Genomic DNA, 26904 nt, shown 5'->3' on the forward strand with positions numbered 1-26904 from the left:
AGTCTTCAATATTCCCAGGTAAGAAGTGTTAGGTTGTAGTTATTATAGGAATTATAGGACACTTTCTCTCTATACGATTTGTATTTCATATACCTTTGACTATTGGATGTTCTTAAAGGCACTTTAGTATTGCCAGTGTAACAGTAAAGCTTCCGTCCCTCTCCTCGCTCCTACCTGGGCTCGAACCAGGAACACATCGACAACAGCCACCCTCGAAGCAGCGTTACCCATCGCTCCACAAAAGCCGCGGCCCTTGCAGAGCAAGGGGAACAACTAGTCTCAGAGCGAGTGACGTTTGAAACGCTATTAGCGCGCACCCCGCTAACTAGCTAGCCATTTCACATCGGTTACACCAGCCTAATCTCGGGAGTTGATAGGCTTGAAGTCATAAACAGTACAATGCTTGAAGCATTGTACAATGCTTGAAGCTGCTGGCAAAACGCACGAAAGTGCTGTTTGAATGAATGCTTACGAGCCTGCTGGTGCCTACCATCGCTCAGTCAGACTGCTCTATCAAATCATGGACTTAATTATAACATAATAACACACAGAAATACGAGCCGTAGGTCATTAATATGGTCGAGTCCGGAAACTATCATCTCGAAAACAAAACGTTTATTCTTTCAGTGAAATACGGAACCGTTCCGTATTTTATCTAACGGGTGGCATCCATAAGTCTAAATATTCCTGTTACATTGCACAACCTTCAATGTTATGTCATAATTACGTAAAATTCTGGCAAATTAGTTCGCAACAAGCCAGGCGGCCCAAACTGCATATACCCTGACTCTGCGTGCAATGAACGCAAGAGAAGTGATATAATTTCACCTGGTTAATATTGCCTGCTAACCTGGATTTCTTTTAGCTAAATATGCAGGTTTAAAAATATATACTTCTGTGTATTGATTTTAAGAAAGGCGTTGATGTTTATGGTTAGGTACACATTGGAGCAACGACAGTCCTGTTTCGCGAATGCGCACCGCATCGATTATATATAACGCAGGACATGCTAGATAAACTAGTAATATCATCAACCATGTGTAGTTAACTAGTGATTATGATTGATTGATTTTTATAAGATACGTTTAATGCTAGCTAGCAACTTACCTTGGCTTCTTACTGCATTTGCGTAACAGGCAGACTCCTCATGGAGTGCAATGTAAATCAGGTGGTTAGATCGTTGGACTAGTTAACCGTAAGGTTGCAAGATTGAATCCCTGAGCTGACAAGGTAAAAATCTGTCGTTCTGCCCCTGAACAAGGCAGTTAACCTACCATTCCTAGGCTGTCATTGAAAATAAGAATGTGTTCTTAACTGACTTGCCTTGTTTAAATAAAGGTGAGAAGAAATAAATCGGCCAAATCTGTGTCCAAAAATACAGATTTCCGATTGTTATGAAAACTTGAAATCGGCCCTAATTAATCGGCCATTCCGATTTAATCGGTCGACCTCTAGTCTAGATCCCTGCTGTTTGTTGCTATTTCCATCTCACCTGTGGATTTAGCCTATGTTGCTACCATGACAAATACCAAAGCCGGTGGGAGTACCGTTGAGGACAGTGGTGTCTCTCTATCACAGTTAAAGGATATTTTAAACAAACAAAAAGAGTTCTACAAGCAGTTGTTACAACAAGAAAATAGCTTCAAGTGTTGTGTCCAAATACTGGTGTCAACTAATAAAATAATGGAAGACCTGACCAGAGAGGTCCAAGAGCTGAAGAACAGTTTTCAGTTCTCCCAGGGTCAGCTCGATGAAATTTAAACAGGAGAACTGCAAGATGACAGCAATCTGTAAGTCATTGAGATCAGTTCTGTATGGGAATCCATGATAACAATGACGGAGAAATCAGATTTTCTCGAGGGACAATAAAGGCGCAGCAACGTTGTTGACGGAATTGCAGAATCTCCAATTGAGACCCGGATGGAGTCTGAGGATAAAGTGAGGAGAAACTGAAGATTGACCACAGGAAGATTTGGGTGGAGTGCACCCACAGGACTGGAAAACACACCACCGGCCCAGGCCGATAGTGATCAAGTTCCTGAGGTTCAAGGACAAGGTAGCTGTTCTGGAAAGAGCCAAGGACTTGAGAGAAACGTATATCTTCCTCTGCGGCAAACGAGAAAATAACTTATCCCAGCCATTTAAAGCTGCCAGTGCGCATGGGCGACGTTGCTTGCATGACAGGCTCATTGTCCACCCTCCCTCAAAATCCTGGAAGGGATGAGAGAGCCAAGCCTATGGGTTTGTAACTTCAATAACACACACACACACACACACACACACACACCAATTGATTTAATGAACTGCAAAAAAAAGTATTGTTTGTTTTCCATATGTCTATCGCTTGATAAGCTTCCCAGGAAAGGTCTGAAAATAGCCCTTTATTAATATATGTAGCCTTAGAAATAAGGTTCAGGAAGTCAATAACTTGCTAACATCAGATAACATTAATATATTAGCCATTTCTGAGACTCACTTGGATAATTCCTTTGATACAGCAGTAGCAGTATAAGGTCTACAAGTACTGCCCTCTGTTACCCAAGTGGCTCTGGAAGATCCTTAAGGTCATCTGGAGGAGAGGCAAGGTTGCACAGCAGTGGAGATTCTATGAAGGAGTTTGGATCCCGAAGGATTACAAGAGAATCGACCAATTAAGGATCCTGTCCTTGCTAAGTGTCAAGTATTGTGGCCAGGCGGCTGGCAGACTTCCTCTCTAAGAATGGCAACATTGGCCCAAAATGGATGCATTCCAAAAGTAACTGGGTGTCTGGAGCACATAGGTGTTGTGACCCAGCTCATCAGAGAAGCGCGAGAGAACAAGGGGAACTTGGCAGTGCTATGGCTTGACCTTGCCAATGCCTAAGGATCGATCCTTCACAAGCTGGTGCAGACTACAATGAGAAGACCACCATGTCCCAGACAAAGTGGCAGACCTCATCCTGGACTACTATGACAAGTTCAGCATGATTCTCATCAGGGTCAGGCTGGAGGTGGAAATCGTCACTGGCTGCGCTATGTCCGTGATCCTGTTTGCCCTGGTGCTGAACATGATTCTGAAGTCTGCTGAAGCTGAGTGCTGGGGCTCCGAACCAAATTTGGGGTGCAACAACCACCAATCATAGCCTTTATAGACGACCTGACAGTCACCTCAAACTCAGTGCCAGGAAGCAGGTTGATTCTGCAAGGGTTGGAAAAGCTGATTGAATGGACGAGAATGAGCTTCAAGCCAACAAAATCGAGGTCGATGGTGTTGAAGGGTCAAGGTCGTAGACCGATTCCGCAGGAAATCCGATCCCCACCATCTCAGAAGAGCCTTGGCAATGTGTTTCACAGCAGCCTGAAAGACCCATCAATCCAGGCCAACTGTCAGGAGTTGGCTGAGAGAGGTTGACTGTTCAGGACTGCCCGGCAAGTTCACGGTGTGGATGTATCAGCATGGCATCCTCCTGAGGATATTCTGGCCTCTGCTCATCTCCACTGTCAAACTTGGAGGCGAAGTTCAGAAGCCATCTCCGAACGTGGCTGGGGTTGCCCAGGAGCCTGAGCAGCATTGCCCTCGATGGGAAAAGCAACAAGCTGAGTCTGCCCCTGAAGTCCCTGGAAGGAGTTCAGTTAACTTGGGTGAGGGAAGTTATCCAATACAGGGATCCGAGGGACCCAAAACTGGTCCAAGCAGGGATAGTAGTCAAGACCGGGAGGAAATGAAGAGCAGAGGAGGCCGTACTGCAGGCTGTCTCTCAGCTGCGCCACAGTATCCTGGTGGGAGCAGTGACCCGGTGAAGAGCTGGTCTTGGGCCCCCGCCCCCAGATAAGGTGGGAGCAGGCGATAGACAGGAAAGTCTTGTGGATTGACCACACCGCAAGAAGTTCCTGATCCAGGCAGCGTGATGTTCTACCCAGCCCATCAAACCTGTTCTGCTGGAGCAAAGTGGGTACTCCTGCATGCCTGCTATGCTCCGAGAGGGACACTGGAGCACATCCTAAGCCACTGTCCTAAAGCTCTGGGAGGGGGCTGTTGTCACTGGCACCATGACCAGGTTCTCATGACCATCGCAGAAGCAATCTGCACAGGAATCCGCAAGAGTAAGCGAGCTCGGCCCAACTGTAAGAAGATGACTTTCGTTTGAGCTGGAGCGCAGCCAGGCTCAAAATCCAACCACCAGCAGGGATCCTAGCTTACTGCTCAGGACTGGGAGTTGACAGCAGACCTGTATAAGCAGCTCATGTTCCCGCAGCACATTGTCAAGACAACTCTGAGACCAGACATAACTGGGGTCTCAAAGTCCACGTAGACCATCATCATTATTCTGGAGCTGAGAGTCCCTTGCGAAGATCACCTTGAAGAGGCGTACGAGAGAAATGGCCAAGTACCAGAGACTGGACGTCGACTGTCGGAAGCAGGGTTCGAAGGTGCATGCTTATCGAGGTAGGCTGCAGGGGTTTTGTTGGGCAATCCCTCTACAGAGCCTACAGCACATTCTGCATCAATAGCGCGAAGAGGAGGTCCATTAGCAAAACCATCAAGGCAGCTGAAAAAGCCTCAAGATGGTTCTGGATCAAGAGAGGAGATCCATGGGGAGCAGCATAATTCTCTCCCTGGACACAAGTCGGGGTCTGATCAACCTCAGCTGGGTCGCTTGGACAAGGTTGTCTGATGTAAGACTCGGAAAAACCCTATGACCCCAAGTTACCTCACTGATGTGTCCAGGAGCATCGAGATGTATTAATTCAATCAATAGGCCACCAAGTGCTCAAGTCAGTATCTACAGTGCATTCGAAAAGTATTCAGACCCCTGGACTTTTGCAATATTTTGTTACGTTACAGCCTTATTCTAAAATGGATTAAATAAATTGAGGAAAACAATCTATACACACTACCCCATAATGACAAAGTGAAAACAGGTTTTTAGACATTTTGGCAAATGTTTTAAAGATTTAAAAAAACACTACCTTATTTACATAAGTATTCAGATCCTTTGTTATGATACTCAAATGAGCTCCGGTGCATCCTGTTTCCATTGATCATCCTTGATGTTTCTACAACTTGATTGGAGTCCACATGTGGTAAATTCAATTGATTGGACATGATTTGGAAAGGCACACTTTGTAAAACACCAAACAAAATGTGGAAAAAGTCAAGGGATGTGAATACATACATGCACTGTATCTGGCAGTAATATTTGCAGTTTCTCCCTTGCACAGAATAATTCCCAGTTTTATGTCATTTAAATTGAGGATGTCATTAATAAATGCACAGAAGTTGGCAATTATATCCTCCTGATTCCTGCTTACAAGGAAAAACTAAAGCAGGATGTCCCAGTGACTCGCTCAATACGGAAGTGGTCAGATGACTCGGATGCTACACTACAGAACTGTTTTGCTAGCACAGACTGGAATATGTTCCGGTATTCATCCAATGGCATTGAGGAATACACCACCACCTCAGTCATCGGCTTCATCAATAAGTTCATCGATGATGTCATCCCCACAATGACTGTACGTACATATCCCAACCAGAAGCCATGGATTACAGGCAACATCTGCATCGAGCTAAAGGCTAGAGCTGCCGCTTTCAAGGAGCGGGAGACCAATCCGGACGCTTATAAGAAATCCCGCTCTACCCTCAGACGGATAATCAAACGGGCAATGCGTCAATACAGGATTAAGATTGAATCTTACTACACCGGCTCTGACGCTCGTTGGATATTGCAGGGCTTGAAAACTATTACAGACTACAAAGGGAAACACGGACGCGAGCTGTCCAGTGACTCGAGCCTACCAGACGAGCTAAATGCCTTTTACGCTCGCTTCGAGGCAAGCAACACTGAAGCATGCACGAGAACACCAGCTGTTCTGGATGACTGTGTGTGAACGCTCTCGGTAGCCGATGTGAACAAAACCTTTTCAACAGGTCAACATTCCCACAGCCGCTGGGCCATATGGATTACCAGGATGTGTACTCAAAGCATGCGCGGACCAACTGTCAAGTGTCTTCACTGACATTTTCAACCTCTCCCTGACCGAGTGTGTAATACCAACATGTTTCAAGCAGACCACCATAGTCCTTGTGCCCAAGGAAACAAAGGTAACCTGCCTAAATGATTACCGCCCGTGGCAGTCATGTCGGTAGCCATGAAGTGCTTTGAAAGGCTGGTCATGGCTCACATCAACAGCATCCTCCCGGACACCCTAGACCCACTCCAATTTGCATACCGCCCCAACAGATCCACAGATGACGCAATCTCAATCGCACTCCAAACTGCCCTTTCTCAACTGGACAAAGGAACACCTATGTGAGAATGCTGTTCATCGACTACTGTTCAGCGTTCAACACCATAGTGCCCACTAAGCTCATCAGTAAGCTAAGGACTCTGGGACTAAGCACCTCCCTCTGCATCTGGATCCTGGAATTCCTGACGGGCCACCCCCAGGTGGAAAGAGTAGGCAACAACACGTCTGCCACGCTGATCCTTAACGCTGGGGCCCCTCAGGGGTGTGTAGTTAGTCCCTCCTGTATTCCCTGTTCACCCACGACTGCGTGACCAAACACGACTCCAACACCATCATTGAGTTTGCTGACGACACAACAGTAATAGGCCTGATCACAGACAACGATGAGATGGCCTATAGGGAGGTGGTTAGTCAACTGGCAGTATGGTACTAGGACAACAACCTCTCCCTCAATGTGAGCAAGACAAAGGAGCTGATCGTGAACTACAGGAAAAGGCGGGCCGAACAGGCCCCCATTAACATCGACGGGGCTGTAGTGGAGCGGGTCGAGAGTTTCAAGTTCCTTGGTTTCCACATCACCAGCTAACTATCATGGTCCAAACATACAAAGGGTATGTGGGGGTTATATAGGGTATCAGGGATGCTGCCACTCTTCAAAACCAGGTTTGAATAAGGCATACTGCAGCTCAGGAGTACTGTGTTTTAGCATTTAATTCCTGATGCTGTCAGGGCCACATGCCTTTCCAGGTTAAATTGTATTTGAATCTTCAGCGTGTGTAATTTGGTAGTCAATTGGGTTCTGGTTGTTTTTAATTGTGTGTTCTAGAGAGCTGAGTTTTTCTTGCACATTTGTTTGGTTTTAGAGACTGTTCAAATAGGCTAAACCATCTCACCTGCTCCCACTCTCTCCTTCTCTCTCTCTGCCTGCAGGTGAAATGGTCCAGGGAGAACTACCACCACAGCCTGAGCTCGCCCTACTCTCTGAGGCTGGCCTCTGCCGATTCAGCAGGGAAGATTATCGTGTGGGATGTGGTGAGTGGCACGGCCCACTGTGAGATCCAGGAGCACTCCAAACCTATCCAGGGTGAGAGCCGAACCTTGGAAAAGGACCACTGCTGCATTTATTACATTAACTTTGAGAAAGCGAGAGACCAAGAAATTACAACCTGTATCAATGATTTCCTTTCAAGTACATTAAGCCAAACCTCCCTGACATAAATTTTGAATAATGAATAAATGAAAATTAGATATCACAAACCCTGGGATAGTTTTTTATTTTTCAGCAAGTTTATTATCCTTTTGAGCTGACAAATATCCTAGTCCCCGAAATCAGGTACTAAGCTATTTAAACAATGAAAAAAAGTTACACACCTTTCTATATAACGTCCCACAGTTGACAGTGCATGTCAGAGCAAAAACCAAGCCATGAGGTCGAAGAAATTGTCCGTAGAGTTCCGAGACAGGATTGTGTTGAGGCACAGCTCTGGGTAAGGGTATCCAAAAATGTCTGCAGCATTAAAGGTTCCCAAGAACAGTGGCGTCCATCATTCTTAAACGGAAGCAGTTTTGAACCACTAACACTTCCTATCACTAAGACCGTTGTGAAGAGGGCACGACAAAACCTTTTCCCCCTTAGGAGACTGAAAAGATTTGGCATGGGTCCCCAGATCCGCATAAAGTTCAACAGCTGCACCATCGAGAGCATCCTGACCGGTTGTATCACCGCCTGGTGTGGCAACTGCTCGGCATCTGACTGTAAGGCGCTGCAGAGGGTAGTGCTTACGGCCCAGTACATCACTGGGGCCAAGCTTCCTGCAATCCAGGACCAATATAATAGGCGGTGTCAGAGGAAACCCCATAAAACTGTCAGACTCCAGTCACCCAAGTCATAGACTGTTTTTTCAGCTACGGCACAGCAAGCGATACCGGAGCACCAAGTCTAGGACCAAAAGGCTCCGCTCAGCTTTTACCCCCAAGCCGTAAGACTGCTGAAAAATTTATCGAATGGCCACAAATTATCTCTAACCTGTACCCATGCACACTAACTCGGTACCGGTACCCCCTGTATATAGCCTCGTTATTGTGTTACTTTTTATCATTTTTTTACTTCAGTTTATTTGGTAAATATTTTCTTAACTCTTCTTGAACTGCACTGTTGGTTAAGGGCTTGTAAGTAAGTTATTCATGGTAAGTATTTCCGCTACAAGACCATGGTGCTTGCCTACGGAGCTGTGAGGGGAACGGCACCTCCGTACCTCCAGGCTCTGATCAGGCCCTACACCCAAACAAGGGCACTGCGTTCATCCACCTCTGGCCTGCTCGCCTCCCTACCTCTGAGGAAGTACAGTTCCCGCTCAGCCCAGTCAAAACTGTTCGCTGCTCTGGCACCCCAATGGTGGAACAAACTCCCTCACGACGCCAGGTCAGCGGAGTCAATCACCACCTTCCGGAGACACCTGAAACCCCACCTCTTTAAGGAATACCTAGGATAGGATAAAGTAATCCTTCTAACCCCCCCCTCCCCCTTAAAAGAGTTAGATGCACTATTGTAAAGTGGTTGTTCCACTGGATATCATAAGGTGAATGCACCAATTTGTAAGTCGCTCTGGATAAGAGCGTCTGCTAAATGACTTAAATGTAAATGTAAGGTCTACACTTGTTGTATTCGGCTCATGTGACAAATAGTTTGCTTTGAACTGGCCGCCCGGCCAGCTTGAGATATCGTGGGGAGAAGCGCATTGGTCATGGAGGTGACAAAGAACCTGCTTTTCACTCTGACAGAGCTCCAGAGTTTCTCTGTGGAGATGAGAGAACCTTCCAAAAGGACAGCCATCTCTGTAGCACTCCACCAGTCAGGCCAGACAGAAGCCACTCCTCAGTAAAAGGCACATGACAGCCTGCTTGGAGTTAGCCAAAAGGCACCTAAAGACTCCCAGACCATGAGAAACAAGATTCTCTGGTCTGATGAAACACAGATTGAACTCTTTGGCCTGAATGCCAAGTGTCACATCTGGAGGAAACCTGGCACCATCCCTACGGTGAAGCATGGAGGTGGCAGCATCATGCTGGGGGGATGTTTGTCAGTGGCAGGGACTGGGAGGCAAGTCAGGATTGAGTGAAAGATAAATGGAGCAAAGTACAAGGAGATACTGCTCCAGAGCACTCCGCCCCAGTTTGAGGGCTAAGGGTCACCTTCCAACAGGACAATGACCCTAAGCAGACAGCCAAGACAACGCAGGAGTGGCTGCAGGACAAGTCTCTGAATGTCCTTTAGTGGTCCAGCCAGAGCCCGGACTTGAATTCTATCGAACATCTCTGGAGAGACCTGAAATTAGCTGTGTAGCGACACTCCCCATCCAACCTGATAGAGCTTGAGAGGATCAGCAGAGAAGAATGAGAGAAACTCCCCAAATACTGGTGTCTGTGTGTGTTGTATACATTAGCAGTGAAAAGTTTGGACCCATACTCATTTGAAGGGTTTTTCTTTATTTTTACAATGTTCTACATCGCCGAAGATGTTTGATCGGGTTCAAGTCCGGGCTCTGGCTGGGCCACTCAAGGACAATTAATACATTTGCAAACATTTCTGAACCTGTTTGCGTATTGTCATCATGGGCTTTTGTGTGTAGATTGATGAGGAAAATGTTTTGCTTAATCTATTTTAGAATAAGGCTGTAACGTACCAAAGTGGGAAAAGTCAAGGGGTCTGATTATTTTCTGAATGCGCTGTATATATAAAACACAGGAAAATCTAATTTTTGACTATCTGGAAGAAGTAAATTCATCCACAAAAATTATTTCAAATATATCTTATATGCTCTTTTTAATCTTCCTCTCAGATATGGACTGGTTGTGGACTCAGGACGCTTCACGTGATCTTCTCCTGGCCATCCATCCACCTAACTACATAGTCCTGTGGAACGGAGACACAGGGACCAAGCTGTGGAAGAAGAGCTATGCAGAGAACATCCTCTCCTTCTCTTTTGACCCCTTCGATCCATCCAACCTAGCATGTAAGCAGCAATCACCCACCTACTGTGCCGTGTTCTATAGATCTCTTTTGTCTGGTCTTGCTTTCTCTCACTCTTTCATACTATGTCAATCTCTGTTCTCTCAATCACTCCAACTCCTTAATCTCACAGGTTAAATGTTATTTGTAGCAGATTCCCTGCCTGCTTGTAGAAAGCTTATCTTTCAGTTGGAAGTCAATCTTTGTTAATTATGTGTTAGATATTTACAGTCCATTTAATAATGTAAAAAAGAGAGGTATAAGGGCACAGTGGCATGTGCCGTCTCAGATTGGTAGTATTAGAGAAAAAACAAACAAATATATATTCTTTTGTTGTTTATTTCTCTAATACTACCAGGCACATAGACATTTTATGAAGTTGGCTTTAGCTAGCCCAGATAGGTTCCCAATGTCTTAAGTAGCTACCAAGAAGCAACTTCAGGCTATCAATCAAGTAAGAGTAGCTAGCTTGGCTAACTATCTTAGCTGGCATGCCTGCTGGCAAGGTTGATAGACTTTTGAAAAGCAAGCAATAACTAAATGTACTGATTCACATTCCTTTCAATCTTTTACCCAGATTATAGCAGAGATGCAGAGAAGCATATTTAGTTTCTTTCAAAAAATATCCACATAGACAGAAACAGAAGAAGATGCTTAGATATGCAGAAAAATATACATTTTTACGTTATAGAGGTGGAGATATGTCTGTATTCAATTTTGATTTGCCAACACATGTTAAAGTCAGTTTTTTCACCTCTTCTGTTCTCCGTCAATACTCTGTATTGCTGAACGAAATTTGCCGCCACAGCTGAGAACTCAATTCCCTAAATGGTCACTAGATGACGCTGCGATCGATTCACTAGTTGTCTTGTTAAAACAATTTTTATTGTTATTAGCATTATCACAAAGGCACTTTTTGAAGGGACCCCTAAGAAATTCCACAAAGTTGTCAAGTGACAGTCGAGCCACAGAGAAAGATTAATTATGACCACTTTAGAATATTTGAGAAAGGTGTTGATTTAATCAAAACAAATATTTTCTTTGCTATCTTTTATAGCAAACAATGATGGAAAGCTAACTAATTACATGGGAGCTAACAGGCTAATATTTCATTTGTTGAAGGAGAAACAGAAGAAGATGGACAGAATTACGATTACAGATCCTACAGTCTCATTCAAAGTTAGAAATGCAGCATGTGACACAACTTATACCTAGCCACTCTCGTATCTTAGCAACAGTTTTTATCTAGCTAGCTTACGTTACATTCCGATAACAAATTGAAAAAATTCAAAATTGATTTCAAGCCAGATAGCCTTTATTGGAATTGTATCCGTTTCATTAGTGGACTTTGTACCGTTACACGGAACCCAAACCGGCTGCGCGCATGCGCCATCGTGTGCTATCGTGCATACATTTATTTTGTCCCCCTATACCAAACGCGATCACGACACGCAGGTTACAATATCAAAACAAACTCTCAACCAATGACATTCATTTTGGGACATGTCGAAAAGCATTAAACATGTATGGCAATTTAGCTAGTTAGCTTGCACTTGCTAGCTAATTTGTCCTATTTAGCTAGCTTGCTTTTGCAAGCTAATTTGTCCTGGGATATAAAAATTGAGTTATTTTACCTGAAATGCACAAGGTCCTCTACTCCAACAATTAATCCACACACAAAACGGCCAACCAAATCGTTTCTAGTTATCTCTCCTCCTTCCAGGCTTTTTCATCTTTGAAATATGGTGATTGGCATCTACACTTTCATAGTATTACCACGACAACCGGCAAAACATTTCGTCTTTCATTCACCCACGTGGGTATAACCAATGAGGAGATGGCACGTGGGTACCTGATTTTATAAACCAATGAAGAGATGGGAGAGGCAGAAATAGGAATAACTTCTATTTTAGCCCTTGGCAACGCAGACGCTGGTTGGCGCAATAATTGAATAACATGGATTCCTAAATTTATTGCGGCACTCGTGCACGCGACGTGTCCAGTCTGGTCAGCATGTTAGTTGCTACCTCACGGGTTCGCAGCATCGCATTAGTGGAAACCAAGACTGTTCTCAGGGCAGGCCTGGTTGTAGCTACATATGTTTGAGTCGCATTGGGGACAATTGTAGCATTTTAGTTATCGCTTTTCCTAACCTGCTGCTTAAGTTCTCCTAACCCAGGCCTGGGCAAAGGCCGGCCCGGGGGCCATATGCGGCCCGCAACATGATTCAATACGGCCTGCGGAATCATGCTCAGATCACAAATAATTTTTGAAAAGTTTTGAAGAAACGTATTTGTTGTTTAAATTAAAAGCCCAATGAATACTCGCCTTTGTGTAATGATTTAACTCCCACCGCTTGTGGGACATTTATTTTGAAGGCACGTATAAATAACAACTGCATGAGGACAGACAGTGACTGACAGGCCGACACACATCACCGTTAGAGATAGTAGCTGGCTAGAAATTGCGCAAAAATGAGTTTTTCTAAGAAAAGGTAGACAATGAATATAGAGTGTTCCAGCAAGAGTGGACATTGAAAAATGTCTTTACTGAGGTGGCAGGGAAAGCTGTGTGCTTAGTCTGCGAAGAGAGCATCGCTGTCTTGAAAGACTACAACTTGTCCTGACACTTGTAGATAAATATAGGAATATGTCTTCTGAGCAGTAGGCAAGTGCAGTAGGCAAGTGCATTGAAAGAGTTGCTTTCTCAGTTGCAAAAGCAGCAAGGTCTTTTCACAAAACTGCATTCAGCAAACGACAGAATTGCGAGAGCTAGCCACAAAATTGCTAAACATAGCAAGCCATTCGCTGAGGGCGAATTCATTAAAGAAAGTTTAATTGACTCTGCAGCAATACTTTGCCCCGACAAGAAAGATCTGTTTGAAATGTTTCCCTGTCAAGACGAACAGTGACACGGCGTGTTGAGGACATCGCGGAAAATATGGAACAACAGTTGGAAGACAAGGTAAAGGATTTCTCCTTGGCCCTGGATGAGAGCAGTGATGCACGTGACACTGCGCTGTTGTTGATATTCTTACGAGGCATTACCCCAGACTTTGAAATTACAGAGGAGCTTGCTTCAGTGCAGTCAATGAAGAGCACAACCACAGGGAAATATTTATTGGTGGAGGTTAATAAGTGTGTGGCAAAGCTGGGACTGAGTTTTGAAAAGTTATCCAGTGTGACCAGTGATGGCTGCCCAAACTTGACAGGAAAAAAGGATGCAAGCTCAAGTAGCTGAGCTGAACCCAGATCGGAAATTACTTTTCTGCATTGCATTATTCATCAGGCAGTGCTCTGCAAATGTGTTCTGAAAATGAGCCATGTTGTGGATACAGTCACTAAAGTGGTGAACTTCATAGGAGCAAAATCTTTAAACCACAGGCAGTTTGTCTCACTGTTGGAAGAGACAGTGTCAGGTCGTGCAGATCTCCCCTATCACACAAACGTGAGATGGCTGAGTTTGGGGAAGGTGCTTAAAAGGGTGTGGGACCTGAAGTCGGAGATTGTTGAGTTTTTGCAAATGAAAGGAAAATATGTGGATTTCCCTCAACTGCAAGATAAAGAATGTTTGGCAGATTTTGCCTTCACCGTGAACATTATGTCCCTCATAAAATAACTGAATTCCAAACTTGCCAAACTTGCCTTTTTGCACATCAGTTGTACAGCCTTGTAAAAAAGCCTTCAAGGGAAAATGACACCCCCTGACCCGCCAAGTAGAAGCCAACAATCTCACCCACCTTCCGACACTACTAGTCTGTTCCCTATCAGATGACCAGCGGGAGAAGTATACATCACTGCTGCGTGCTTTGAACAGTGAGTTTTCTCGTCGTTTTGAGGATTTCAATGTGTTGCAAAATGACATGCTATTGGTTTCCTCTCCTTTCAACTTCAATGTGGATAACGCTCCCACTGAGCTGCAACTTGACGCCAGAAACTATACCTGACTTCACTGCTCTATTTAATGCCCATCAGAGACTTCACTCCTCACACTGATTGAGTAGTTTAAATGTAATGTTGAGCTCTCTCTCTATCTTGTGTTTTTGTGTATACCCGTTAACAAGAGTTCTGTCCGTGGTGCTGGATGCACAGTGTACTTTTCCCTCCGTGTAGTTCAATGCATGTTTAATAATAAAAATACCTACCAAAAGGAGAACATGGATGTGGTTTATTTCTGTGTATGTTAAAAAAGTAGCATATCTGGACGTGAGTTACAGTAGATATATCTGTGAACAGTCATACACATGATGTATAATCCTGTAATATGATTCTGGCCCGCAATGGCAAAAATATTCTAATGTGGCCCTCCATGGAAAATAATTGCCCAGGCCTGTGCTACGAAAAGTAACTTCTGCTAGTCAAAAAAATAAACTAAAGCTATCTCGTTGTACCTTGACAACATTGACCCTCATCATTCTTATTTTCTGCAGTTATCTCAGCCATATTCAGAATTAAATTCAAGATAGATTAACTATCTAATAGCCATACGCTCAGATCAGCTACAAACGTTAATTTTGTTGCATCAAATCAACCTCTCCACCGTAGCTAGCTAGTTAGCTACGTTTGCTATATCAAACCAATGCTCAAATGACATACATTAGCGTAATGCCATGACAGTTTCATCAAACAGAAGTAGAATGTTATAGTTATGTCTATTCTTACCTTGATCGTCGGTATTTGCTACTCTTTGCCCATATCGGCAATATTATTTTGATTCTCACCCCAAATGATACATACTGTATTTGTCCAGGTAACGTTGTCCTGCACTAAGATGGCTATTGACTGATTTTGCAGCCTCTTTGCCTGATTTTTATCCTGACTTTCTGACAATTGTGTAATTCATTAAAACCTTGCCTATTGAAATGCAAGCAGCATGTGATGAGACCAGTTACAGAAATATTACAATATAAAAACATATTTCACTCACGTCAACCTTACCAACATGATTGTAGTAATCAGTACTTAAAAAAATAAAAAATAAATGGTGAATGATTCACACATTTTTAAATGTGGTAGCTGCAAGCGGTCTTTACACCACTGAAACTCTATAGGAGAGCCCTGTATCAGATCATGCTGGATCTTGCATCAAGTCTGTTGATTCCATCTCGATCTGGTCATCCTCATCGTAGTACTCCAGCCCTCGGGGCCTGATTTGGTGTCACACTTTTTCCCCAGCCCCAGCAAACTTAACTGATTTAAACTAATTGCATTCCGGAGAGTTGCCCATGTCTATGATACGACTGTCACCATGATCACCTGAAAAACATAAATAGTGTCACAATTACTTTGTTTGCAAACTAGCAAACTTCTTTAAAAACCAAGCAATGCTCTCATATCTAAGCTACATGCTTGTGGTCGGTAAAGAAAGCAAACAGGTACACGTAACAAACATTCGTTGATGTATAGTCAATGTGTTCACACAGTTGGATCATGTCTCCATACGGTAGCCAGGGAGAGGTGAGGTGGTGAAATGTGTTTAGTCTAGATGGAACAGCATTTCTTAATGCTGGTCCTGGGGACCCAAAGGGTTGCACATTTTGTTTTGCCCTAGCTGAATCAAATGATCAACTTATCATCCAGTGTTGATGATTTGAATCAGGTGTGTAGTGCTAAAGCTCAAAAGTTTATCTTCCTCCACTCTCCATGTCCCACACTGGGCTCGAACCAGTGATCCTCAGCAAGCAAACACATGTGATCGCCCTCCTTGAAAACATACAAAGGGTTTGAGCCATCCAAAAGATACCAATCGGATGGCTCCATCCGCGACATTTCAAGCTAGCTGTGGAGTGAGATTACGGCACGTTCTTTACCCTGTTACACGTTTGTATGTGAGCATATATTGGTGTATGCCTCTGATTCCTCTTGTGACCCACCTGCCCTCGGCACTACTCATTCATGTCACCGCTCTCTCTTAGACCATAGTATTGTACTCCTCAGTCTTGCCTTAATGATTCTTCAGTGAGACTTGGTTGTATTAGGTGGTTGCTCCCGGTCTCATTCATCCTAGGCAGGCCTCTCCAGAGGAACACTGAGGGGGGAGAGGGATAGTTGGGAAGGAGAATATGAATACAGGAATTCAGGTTTAAAATGGGGTGCTTGTTGAGGCAAATAATGCATTGCTAGACCTTCTAAAAATAGATTTAGAAGCTGAGGGGACGATACTTGTACATGGAGAGGAAGCCATTTTGGAAGCCGAGTTGTTTCCTAGTTGAACATCTCACTGGCATCCCAGCCATTAGACTATCAGAGAGCGATGGTGCTTCGTGGGTGTCACCGTGTGTCTCTTACTAGCATGGTATACCACGAAGTAAGCTAGATCTACTCAGGCTTTTATTTTTTTTATTTTAACTTTATTTAACTAGGCAAGTCAGTTAAGAACAAATTCTTATTTTCAATGACGGCCTAGGAACAGTGGGTTCTGTCCCTTGTTCAGGGGCAGAACGACAGATTTGTACCTTGTCAGCTCGGGAATCGAACTTGCAACCTTTCGGTTACTAGCCCAACGCTCTAACCACTAGCTAGCCAGCTTCAGTTAGCTTCAGATTCCAGGTCAGGCTTCATCCGTAATACGACATTGTATAAGGCTCGCTAGCCCGCCAACTGCGCGTGCATGTCACACATGGCTAGTCGAACGCCAAACTCTTCATTGAGACAATGCTGAAACGTGAGTCAATGCCACATTTTAATTTGTGCCCGAAATCAAAATGAATAAATTATTTTGCGAGTTCAGCAGGATATGGTGTGTGAAAAGCTTTTATAAATTTGATATTATATTAAATTTGTTATTTGTTGTTTTACAGCCTCAATTTAAAATGGAGTAAATTGAGATTTTGTGTCACTGGCCTACCCCATAATGTCAAAGTGGAATTATGTTTAAAAAAAATAAAAAATAAAATAAAAAATGAAAAGCTGAAATGTTAAGTGTTGAACCCCTTTGTTATGGCAAGCCTAAATACGTTTGGGAGGAAACATTTGCTTAACAAGTCATGGACTCACTCTATATACACAATAATAGCGTTTAACATGGTTTTTGAATGACTACCTCATCTCTGTAGTCCACACATACAATTATCTGTAAGGTCCTTCAGTCGAGCAGTGAATTTCAAACACACTCATTGGAATACCAGGGAGGTATTGCATTACAAAGAAGGGCCTATTGGAAGATGGGTAAAAATAATACAACAGACGCTGAATATCCCTTTGAGCATGGTGAAGTTATTAATTACATTTTGGCTGGTGTATCAAATACACCCAGTTACTACAAAGATACAGGCGACATTCCTAACTCAGTTGCCGGAGAGGATGGAAATCGCCAGTGGTGACTAACACAGGTACACCATTTAATGCTTGTGATAGAACTGAGGATGGACCAACAACATTGAAGTTACTGCACAATACTAACCTAATTGACAGAGTGAGAAGGAAGCCTGTACAGAATACAAATATTCCAAAACATGCATCTTGTTTGCAACAAGGCACTTAATACCGCAAAAAATGCCACAACACATCACTGAGTACCACTCTTCATATTTTCAATGCATGGTGGTGGCTGCATCATGTTTTGGGTATGCTTGTCATCGGCAAGAAATAGTGAGTTTTTTGTTGTGTAAAACGGAACGGAATAGGTCCTGCTGAGTGGCGCAGCGGTCTAAGGCATATCACTGTGTTGCGGCGTCACTACAGCCTGGGGTTCAATCCCTAGAGGAAAACCTCGTACAGTTTTGCTTTCAAACAGACACTGGGACATGAATTCAGCTTTCAGCAGGAGAAAAACCTACAACACAAGGACAAATCTACACTGGAGGTGCTTACCAAGACGGCATTGAATGTTCCTGAGTGGCCTACAGTTTGGACAGTTTGGACTTAAATCGGCTTGAAAATCTATGTCAGACGAGCAATGATCAGCAAACAACTTGACAGAGTTTGAAGAATTTGGAAAAGTGTAATGGGCAAATATTGTATAATCCAGGTGTGCAAAGTTCTTATACTTTCCCAAATGACTCACAGCTGTAATCGCCGCCAAAGGTTCTTCTACAAAATATTGACTTGGGTGTGAATACTTCTCTATATTTCAGTTTTTCATTTTCAAAACATTTGCTAAAATGTCTAAAAACATGTTTTTAGGGGTATTGTGTGTAGCTGGGTGAGACACAAATCAATTTGAATACATTTAGAATTCAGGCTGTAACACATGTCAAATATGTCAAGGGGTATGAATGCTTTCTTAAGGCACTGTAGCTAACCAACAACTAACAATGTTTTCAATAAACATTTGGAGACTAAATATAGTTTATATGTTGTCAACAGTCTAAGCCAAACCTGTCTGTTTTGCCCTGTAGTTGCTCACACATCGGTTTTTGTTGCTAAAAAAAACTGTCCGTCTAGCAACATGACCAAAAGTACTAACAACCATATTTTTGTCTGGACTGGTGGAAGAATTAACTTGTATGAATTAGCTTAAACGTACTGATCAAAACAACGTTTTGTTGAAAATATGTTGGTTACATTTTATAAAAGCAAGGAAGTCATATTTACCTGTGACTGTATTCAGAACATCCGTCATGGGGGAAGTTGGGTACTGTGGTAAATGTGTTCCTCTTATGCAAATGTATGCACATTTTAAATCATTATATAAATTAGTTATGTAGTTAAGATATTTTTACAAGTTAAAATATTAGCTTTTGACTGACATTGAAAGAGACAGGAAATTCAAAAGCTAATTTGACCTATGCACTAACAAGACTTTTCAGCATAAGCAGCTTGAGTACCGTAGCTTTATTGATCTACTTAAACAACATATGTACTCACATTGGATGGATTGATTAGGATTTAGACCTATCAAACAGCCTAATACATCCTTTTAGAGAAGGTTTACCCCATTAATGTAAACATGTTTTTACATGTAAAAAAATCATCCCGTTCCACTAATTCAAACATTATGGGGAGGTTATCCAGGACTAAAAAGCAAGATCAATGGAAAATATCCAGCCAAAATCCATTGTGAGTACATCTGTTGTTGAAGTACAGTAGATTAATAAACGCTGCATATTGATTTAAAAGCCTTGTTGGTGCATACAGTGGCAAGAAAAAGTAAGTGAACCCTTTGGATTTACCTGGATTTCTGCATAAATTGGTCATAAAATTTGATCTGATCTTCAACTTAGTCATAATAGACAAACAGTCTGCTTAAACTAATAACACACAAACAATTATACGTTTTCATGTCTTAATTGAACACACTGTGTAAACATTCACAGTGTAGGGTGTAAAAAGTATGTGAACCCTTGGATTTGATAACTGGTTGACCCTCCTTTGGCAGCAATAAACTCAACCAAAAGTTTTCTGTAGTTGCGGATCAGACCTGCACAACGGTCAGGAGGAATTTTGGACCGTTCCTCTTTACAAAACTGTTTCTGTTCAGCAATATTCTTAGGATGTCTGGTGTGAACGGCTCTCAAGATCATGCCACAGCATTTTAAAACGGTTTGAGGTCGGGACTCTGACTGGGCCTCTCCAGAAGGTGTATTTTCTTCTGTTGTTAATTTACTTCTGTGTTTTGGGTGGTTGTCCTGTTGCATCTCCCAACTTCTGTTGAGTTTCAATTGGTGAACAGATAGCCTTACATTCTACTGCAAAATGTCTTGATAAACTTGAATTATTTTTCTGTAGATGATAGCAAGCTGTCCTGTCCCTGAGGCAGCAAAGCAGCTCCAAACCATGATGCTCCTTCCACCATACTTTACGGTTGATGAGGTTTTGATGTTGGTGTGCTGTGCTGTGCCCCTTTTTTTCCACACAGTGTTGTGTGTTCCTTCCAAACAACTCAAATGTAGTTTCATCTGTCCACAGAATATTTTGCCAGTAGCGCTGTGGAACAGCCAGGTGCACTTTTTAAAACTTCAGATGTGCAGCAATGTTGTTTTTTTGGACAGCAGTGGCTTCCTCCGTGGTGTCCTCCCATGAACACCATTCTTGTTTAGTGTTTTACGTATCGTAAACTCGTTAACAGAGATGTTAGCATGTTCCAAAGATTTCTGTAAGTCTTTAGCTGACACTCTAGGATTCTTCTTGAGCATTCTGCACTGTGTTCTTGCAGTCGTCTTTGCAGGACTTTTTCCGTTAAAAGACATTTTGTCTTACTGAGAACTGATGAACATCAAGGCTTTTAGAGATCCTTTTGTAACCCTTTCCAGCTTTATGCAAGTCAACAATTCTTAGGTCTTCTGAGATCTCTTTTGTTCGAGGCATGGTTCATATCAGGCAATGCTTCTTGTGAATAGCGAACTCAAAAAAAAAAAAAATAAAAAAAATTGATAGGGCAAGGCAGCTCTAACCAACATCTCCAATTTGGTCTCATTGATTGGACTCCAGGTCAGCTGACTCCTGACTCCAATTAGCTTTTGGAGAAGTCATTAGCCTAGGGGTTCACATCCTTTTCCCAACCTACACTGAATGTTTAAATGATGTATTCACATTTGTGTTATTAGTTTAAGCACATTGTTTGTCTATTGTTGTGACTAAGGTTTAAAAAATGAAAACAATTATTGAATTTACGGATGGCATATTGCCCCTCCGGACCACCCCCCAGCCATCCTCACAAACTTTGTACCACCTTAGATTTTTGGGATGCGTGATGCTCCTGAACAACATTCCTTTGAACAGATCCCAGACCTGTTGATCCTAGAGCAGTCATTTCAGTCCAGTTAATAATAATAAGAAACAAAAACATTTACTTTAAATAGATTTCAAACCTGTCATAATCTCTTCCCTTGCTCTCTCTTCTTTCATGCTCAGTGCTGACCAGCGAAGGCATTGTCTTCATCTCCGACTTCTCTCACTCCAAACCCCCGGGCAGCGGGGGTAAGAAGGTCTATATCGCCAGCCCCCATGCCAGCCCTGCCCACACTAAGCCTGTGCCTGCTGCCCTCCCTGCCCCCACCGGTGCCAAGAAGGCCCTGAACAAGGTCAAAGTGCTCATCACCAACGAGAAGCCAACGTAAGAAAACCCCATAGCTAAACACCGCATGATCTATATTAGATGCATGATTCTTATTACACATTCCATATTAGAAAGCTTGTATTGTTTAAAACAATATCTAAAAATGTACTTTATCAAAATGGGTACTTTTGAGATATGTAAGTATATATTTGTATTATTCAGAAATGAATGACAAAATATTACTCATATTTCAGAGCCCACATTAAGGTTTCAAATGAGAGCATGACTCGCTTTGTAGCATCTACAGACTCATTGTTGTAGTGTCTTAAAGAAGGCCTGGGTAAGGCGAAATGCCACCAATTTTTCCAATGTGAATTAATTATTTCTCAATTATCATTTTGGAAATAGACTTCAAAGGTATGCTGAACATCCTTCCCCCAAATTACATTTCTATGGATTTTATTTCAGGAAGATAAAAAACATATTTGGGCAAACCTGTATGGAATTGCCCCTATGCAATATTTGTTTGACTGTTGCAGTAAGGCATAGGCTACCGTTGCTGTAATAACCACCCTCTAAACACAGCTGCCCACCTTCATGTCTGTAATTGGTTTATTATTTAGTCTTGTAATGCTAATATTTTATTCTGGTTGAGTTCAAGAAATCACTCAACGGTACATACAGGAAAATTATTAGGCCTAATTGCCATCGTCCTACATTCTATGTGCTGATCATAACACAATGCCTGTCTGTGACAGAGGACAGTTGAGAGAGCGAGAAAGGTCGTCACTGTCATCTGTTTACATCCCTGTTAGTGAGCATTTATCCTTTGTCAAGATATTCCATCCTCCTGACAGGTGTGGCATATCAAGAAGCTGATTAAACAGCATGATCATTACACAGGTGCACCTTGTGCTAGGGACAATAAAAGGCCACTCCACATCTGGCTTCTTCACCTGCGTGATCGTCTGAGACCAGCCACCCGGACAGATGATGAAACTGAGTAGTACAGTGCATTCGGAAAGTATTCAGACCCCTTGACCTTTTCCACATTTTGTTACGTTACAGCCTTATTTTAAAATGGATTAAATTAAAATGTTCCTCATCAGTCTCCACACAATACCCCATAATAACAAAGTGAAAACAGGTTTTTGAAATGTTTGTGACTGTCACGTAGAGTAGGCCAGAAGGCTAAACTGGAAAACCTAACCTCTATCAAAATAAAAAGATGGCGGAGCCGCAAAAGTTCTTCTGTGCAAGGGTGTTTATTTACAAAGTGATTCCGGAACAAGAACAACAGTACTGCCATCAAACGTCTACCTTATGGGACAGCTTAAAACAATGCTGCCCCATCCACAGCTCAATCCAAAATGCCTTCCTCATGAACTGAGAGAGGCTCCTTTTGTAGGGCTAGACCCTCCCCTCAGAACAATTACTACCCTAATTAATTAAGCAATTACCTAGTCAAACCTACATTTTCCATTAACTAAACATACTAAAGGATATACATTGCAACACGTTTTTAAACAATATCACAACATTACATCACTACTGACAGTATCTTTCAATATGCCCATTTACATTAATGAGCCATTTGGGACAGGCACTATAAAGTCCGCCCAATTCCCTTAGCTCGGGTCCTTTTCCAGCATACCCGGAAGCTACCGAGATGGAGAGAGAGAGGAACAGAACAAACAAAGCGCTCATCCACAACATTGACAAGTATAATAAATATTGCATATCTTAAATATGAACACTGACAAGTGTGAAATGTATGTACTAAGACAGAAGTTAATTTGTGTGTCGACCCACATTGTTAACTTATCTTATAACGGAGCAGGGAGGAGTGATGAATATGTGCGTGCGTTAAAGTGCCAAATGCTGCCCGCAAAAAACAGTAATACCTTATTTACATACACTACCGTTCAAAGGTTTGGGGTCACTTAGAAAAAATTCATTTTTTTGTCCATTAAAATAACATCAAATTCATCAGAAATAGTGTAGATATTGTTAATGTTGTAAATGACTATTGTAGCTGGAAACGGCTGATTAAAAAAAACAAAATAATAAAAAACGTTTTTTATTGAATATCTAAATTGATTGATCATTAGAAAAGCCTTTTGCAATTGTTGGCACAGCTAAAAAACGTTAGACTAGTTGAGTATCTGGAGCATCAGCATTTGTGGGTTCGATTACAGGCTCAAAATGGCCAGAAACAAAGAACTTTCTTCTGAAACTCGTCAGTAAAAAAACATGTGCAAAAATGTCAACCTCTCTTTGCTTTGTCATTATGGGGTATAGTGTCTAGTTAAATGAGTGAATTGTTTTTTAAATCAATTTTATAATAAGGCTCTAATGTATCAAAATGTGGAAAAAGTCAAGGGGTCTAAATACTTTCTGAATGCGCTGTATTTCAGTCTGTAATCTAGTATATATAATATATATATATATATATATATATATATATATATATATATATATATAGTCTGTAAAGCCCTTATGTGGGAAAAAACATATTCTGATTGGCTGGGCCTGGCTCCCCAGTAGGTGGGCCTATGCTCCCCCCAAGGCCCACCCATGTCTGCGCCCCTGCCCAGTCATGTGAAATCGTTAGATTAGGGCCTAATGAATTATTTCCATTTACTTTTTCCTTCTATGAACTGTAACGCAATAAAATTGATGAAATTGTTACGTTTTATATTTTTGTTCAGTATAAATATAATTTGTATTCACGATGGTGTTTGCTTCACTGGTTGCCCTTGTGGCAACAGGTCACAAATATTGCTGCTGGGATTGCACACTGGTATTTCACCTAATATTTATGGGAGTTTATCAAAATTTGATTTGTTTTCAAATTCTTTGGGTCTGTGTAATAAGAGGGGAATATGTGTCTTTTTAATATGGTCGGGTCAGTTTCCACCAAATGTGGGCAGTGGGCACATTTGTGGGCAGCCGGTGTTCTCTCAAGAACCAGGTCTGGCTACGGCGGCCTCTCAATAGCAAGACTATGCTCACCTTAATTTTGGGTAAATCACAATGGTCAGGTATTCTGCCACTGTGTACTCTCTGTTTAGGTCTAAATAGCTTAGTTTTTTTGTTTAGTTCTTTTGTGCCAAGTAATTCTTTTTTTTGTTTTCTCATTATTTGGTTGGGTCGAATTGTTGTTTTCGTGGGGCTCAGTGGCATCTCTTTGTGTTTGTGAACAGAGCCCCAGGACCAGCTTGCTGAGGGGACTCTTCTCTCAGTTCATCTCTCTATAGGTGATGTGAGGTTTGGGAATTGCTGATGAATTAAAAAACATTTTTTAATGGATCTTGATAATTAGAAGGTATCATCCTTATTCTGCTTTGCATGCATTATTTAGTGTTTTACATTGTTCACAGGAGATGTTTTGCAGAATTCTGCATGCATATTCTCAATTTAGTGTTTGTCTCATTTGATTAATTCTTGTTTGGTTAGCGGACCCCAAACCTCACAACCGTAGAGGGCAGTGGTGTCTATAACTGATTTAAGTATTTTTTGCCAGATCCTAATTGGGATGTCAAATTTTATGCTCCTTTTGATGGCATAGAATGTCCTTATTGCCATGTCTCAGATCGTTCATAGCTTTGTGGAAGTTAAATTGTTTTGTGTGATCTAGGGCAACAGTGTCTAGATGGAATTTGTATTTGTGGTCCTGGCATCTGGACCTTTTTTGGAACACCATTATTTTTGTCTTACTGCGATTCACTGTCAAGGCCCAGGTCTGACAGAACCTGTGCAGAATATCCAGGTGCTGCGTTAGGCCCTCCTTGGTTGTGGACAGAACCACGAGATCATCAGTAGACATTTCACTTCAGATTCTAGAAGGGTGAGGCCGGGTGCTGCAGACTGTTGTAGTGCCCTCGCCAATTCATTGATATGCAGTACCAGTCAAAAGTTTGGACGACACAAAAAGTGTTAAACAAATCAAAGTATATTTTAGGATATTCAAAGTAGCCACCCTTTGCCTTGATGACACTTTGCACACTCTTGGCATTCTCTCAACCAGCTTCATGCGTTAGTCACCTGGAATGCATTTCAATTAACAGGTGTGCTGCCTTAAGTTAATTTGTGTAATTCCTTTCCTTAATGCGTTTGAGCCAATCAGTTGTGTTGTGACAAGGTAGGGTTGGAATACAGAAGATAGCCCTATTTGGTAAAAGATCAAGCACTCTGTTTATTATGTATGCATAGTCACTTCACTACATGTACAAATTACCCGCACACTACCCTCTGTTACTTTTTATAATTTTTTACTTTTGTTTATTTGGTAAATATTTTCTTAACTCTTCTTGAACTGCACTGTTGGTTAAGTAGGCATTTCACGGTAAGGTCTACACTTGTTGTGTTCGGCGCATGTGACATAGTTTGATTTGAAAAACCATCAAGTGCTATGATGAAACTGCAGAGGATAAGTTAATAAAAAATATTTAATCTTTATTTAACTATGCAAGTCAGTTAATTAAGAACAATTCTTATTTACAATGACGGTCTAACCCAGCCAAACCCTTACCCATTAGAGTTACCAGCCGCAGAAATGGCAGCCCAAATAAATGCTTCACAGAGTTCAAGAAACAGATGCATCTCCTCATCAACTGTTCATAGGAGACTGTGTGAATCAGGCCCTCGTGGTTGAATTGCTGCAAAGAAACCAGTACTAAAGGACACCAATAATAAGAAGAGACTTGCTTGGGACAAGAAACATGGACATTAGACCGGTGGAAATCTGTCCTTTTGGTCTGACTGGTCCAAATTTGAGATTTTTGCTTCCAACCGCCGTGTCTTTGTGAGACGTAGAGTAGGCGAACGGATGATCTCCGCATGCGTTTCCCACCATAAAGCATTGAGGAGGTGGTGTGGGTGACACTGTCTGTGATTTATTTAGAATTCAAGGCACACTTAACCAGCATGGCTACCACAATATTCTGCAGCAATACGCCATCCCGTCTGGTTTGCGCTTGGTGGGACTATCATTTTGCAGATTGAAGGAAAAGCAGCCAAGAAGTTCTCAGCATATGTGGGAACTCAAGACTGCTGGAAAAGCATTCCAGGTGAAGCTGGTTGAAAGAATGCCAAGACTGTTCAAAGCTGTCATCAAGGCAAAGGGTGACAACTTTGAATCTCAAATATAAAATATATTTTGATTAGTTTTTTTTGGTTACAACGTGATTCCATATGTGTTATTTCATAATTTTGATGTCTTAACTATTATGTAGAAAATAGTACAAATAAAGAAGAACCCTTGAGTAGGTGTGTCAACTTTTGACTAGTATTGTATGTATTTTTCAGTGGATGAATATAATTAGCAGGTAAATTCAGCGTGTCATTGTGAGATGAAGCAAAGATGCTATAACTAAAGGATAACATGTCCATAAAAATTCTGGCAATACTCCACCAGTAAGTAAGTACCTTTTCCCGAGCCAGAACGGGCCATAAGGCAAGCACACCCCCTGGACATTGAACATCCTATTGCAGGGCTTTACCCCCAATTCATCAGATTTTTATTTTCAAATATTTTTTTAAGTCAAATGTCTCGACCAGGGATCAAACCCCCGACCTTCTTATCACAGGGCGGACACTCTAATCACAATGCCACTGAGTTGGTCAAAAACTGCATCATTATACAGCGTAATACCTGCTGGTTTACAGTTAGTCAGTCAAAGATAATGACTGATGTGTTTCATGAAAACAGAATTAATGGAAGG

At 42.1% G+C, this 26904-nt stretch overlaps 1 protein-coding gene across 1 annotated transcript in view; it reads left to right on the forward strand.

Annotated features, from left to right (window-relative positions):
- wdr11 (WD repeat domain 11) overlaps positions 1-26904 on the forward strand; it is a 123268-nt gene that overhangs the window by 14621 nt on the left and 81743 nt on the right. Inside the window, exons 3-5 of the mRNA XM_038960231.1 lie at positions 7162-7315; positions 10071-10244; positions 21034-21235. Of these exons, the coding sequence (XP_038816159.1) occupies positions 7162-7315; positions 10071-10244; positions 21034-21235 (530 nt within the window). The remainder of the gene's footprint in view (positions 1-7161; positions 7316-10070; positions 10245-21033; positions 21236-26904) is intronic.

The sequence above is a fragment of the Salvelinus namaycush genome, chromosome 22 (genome assembly GCF_016432855.1).
Source record: "Salvelinus namaycush isolate Seneca chromosome 22, SaNama_1.0, whole genome shotgun sequence".
Classification (NCBI taxonomy): Eukaryota; Metazoa; Chordata; class Actinopteri; order Salmoniformes; family Salmonidae; genus Salvelinus; species Salvelinus namaycush.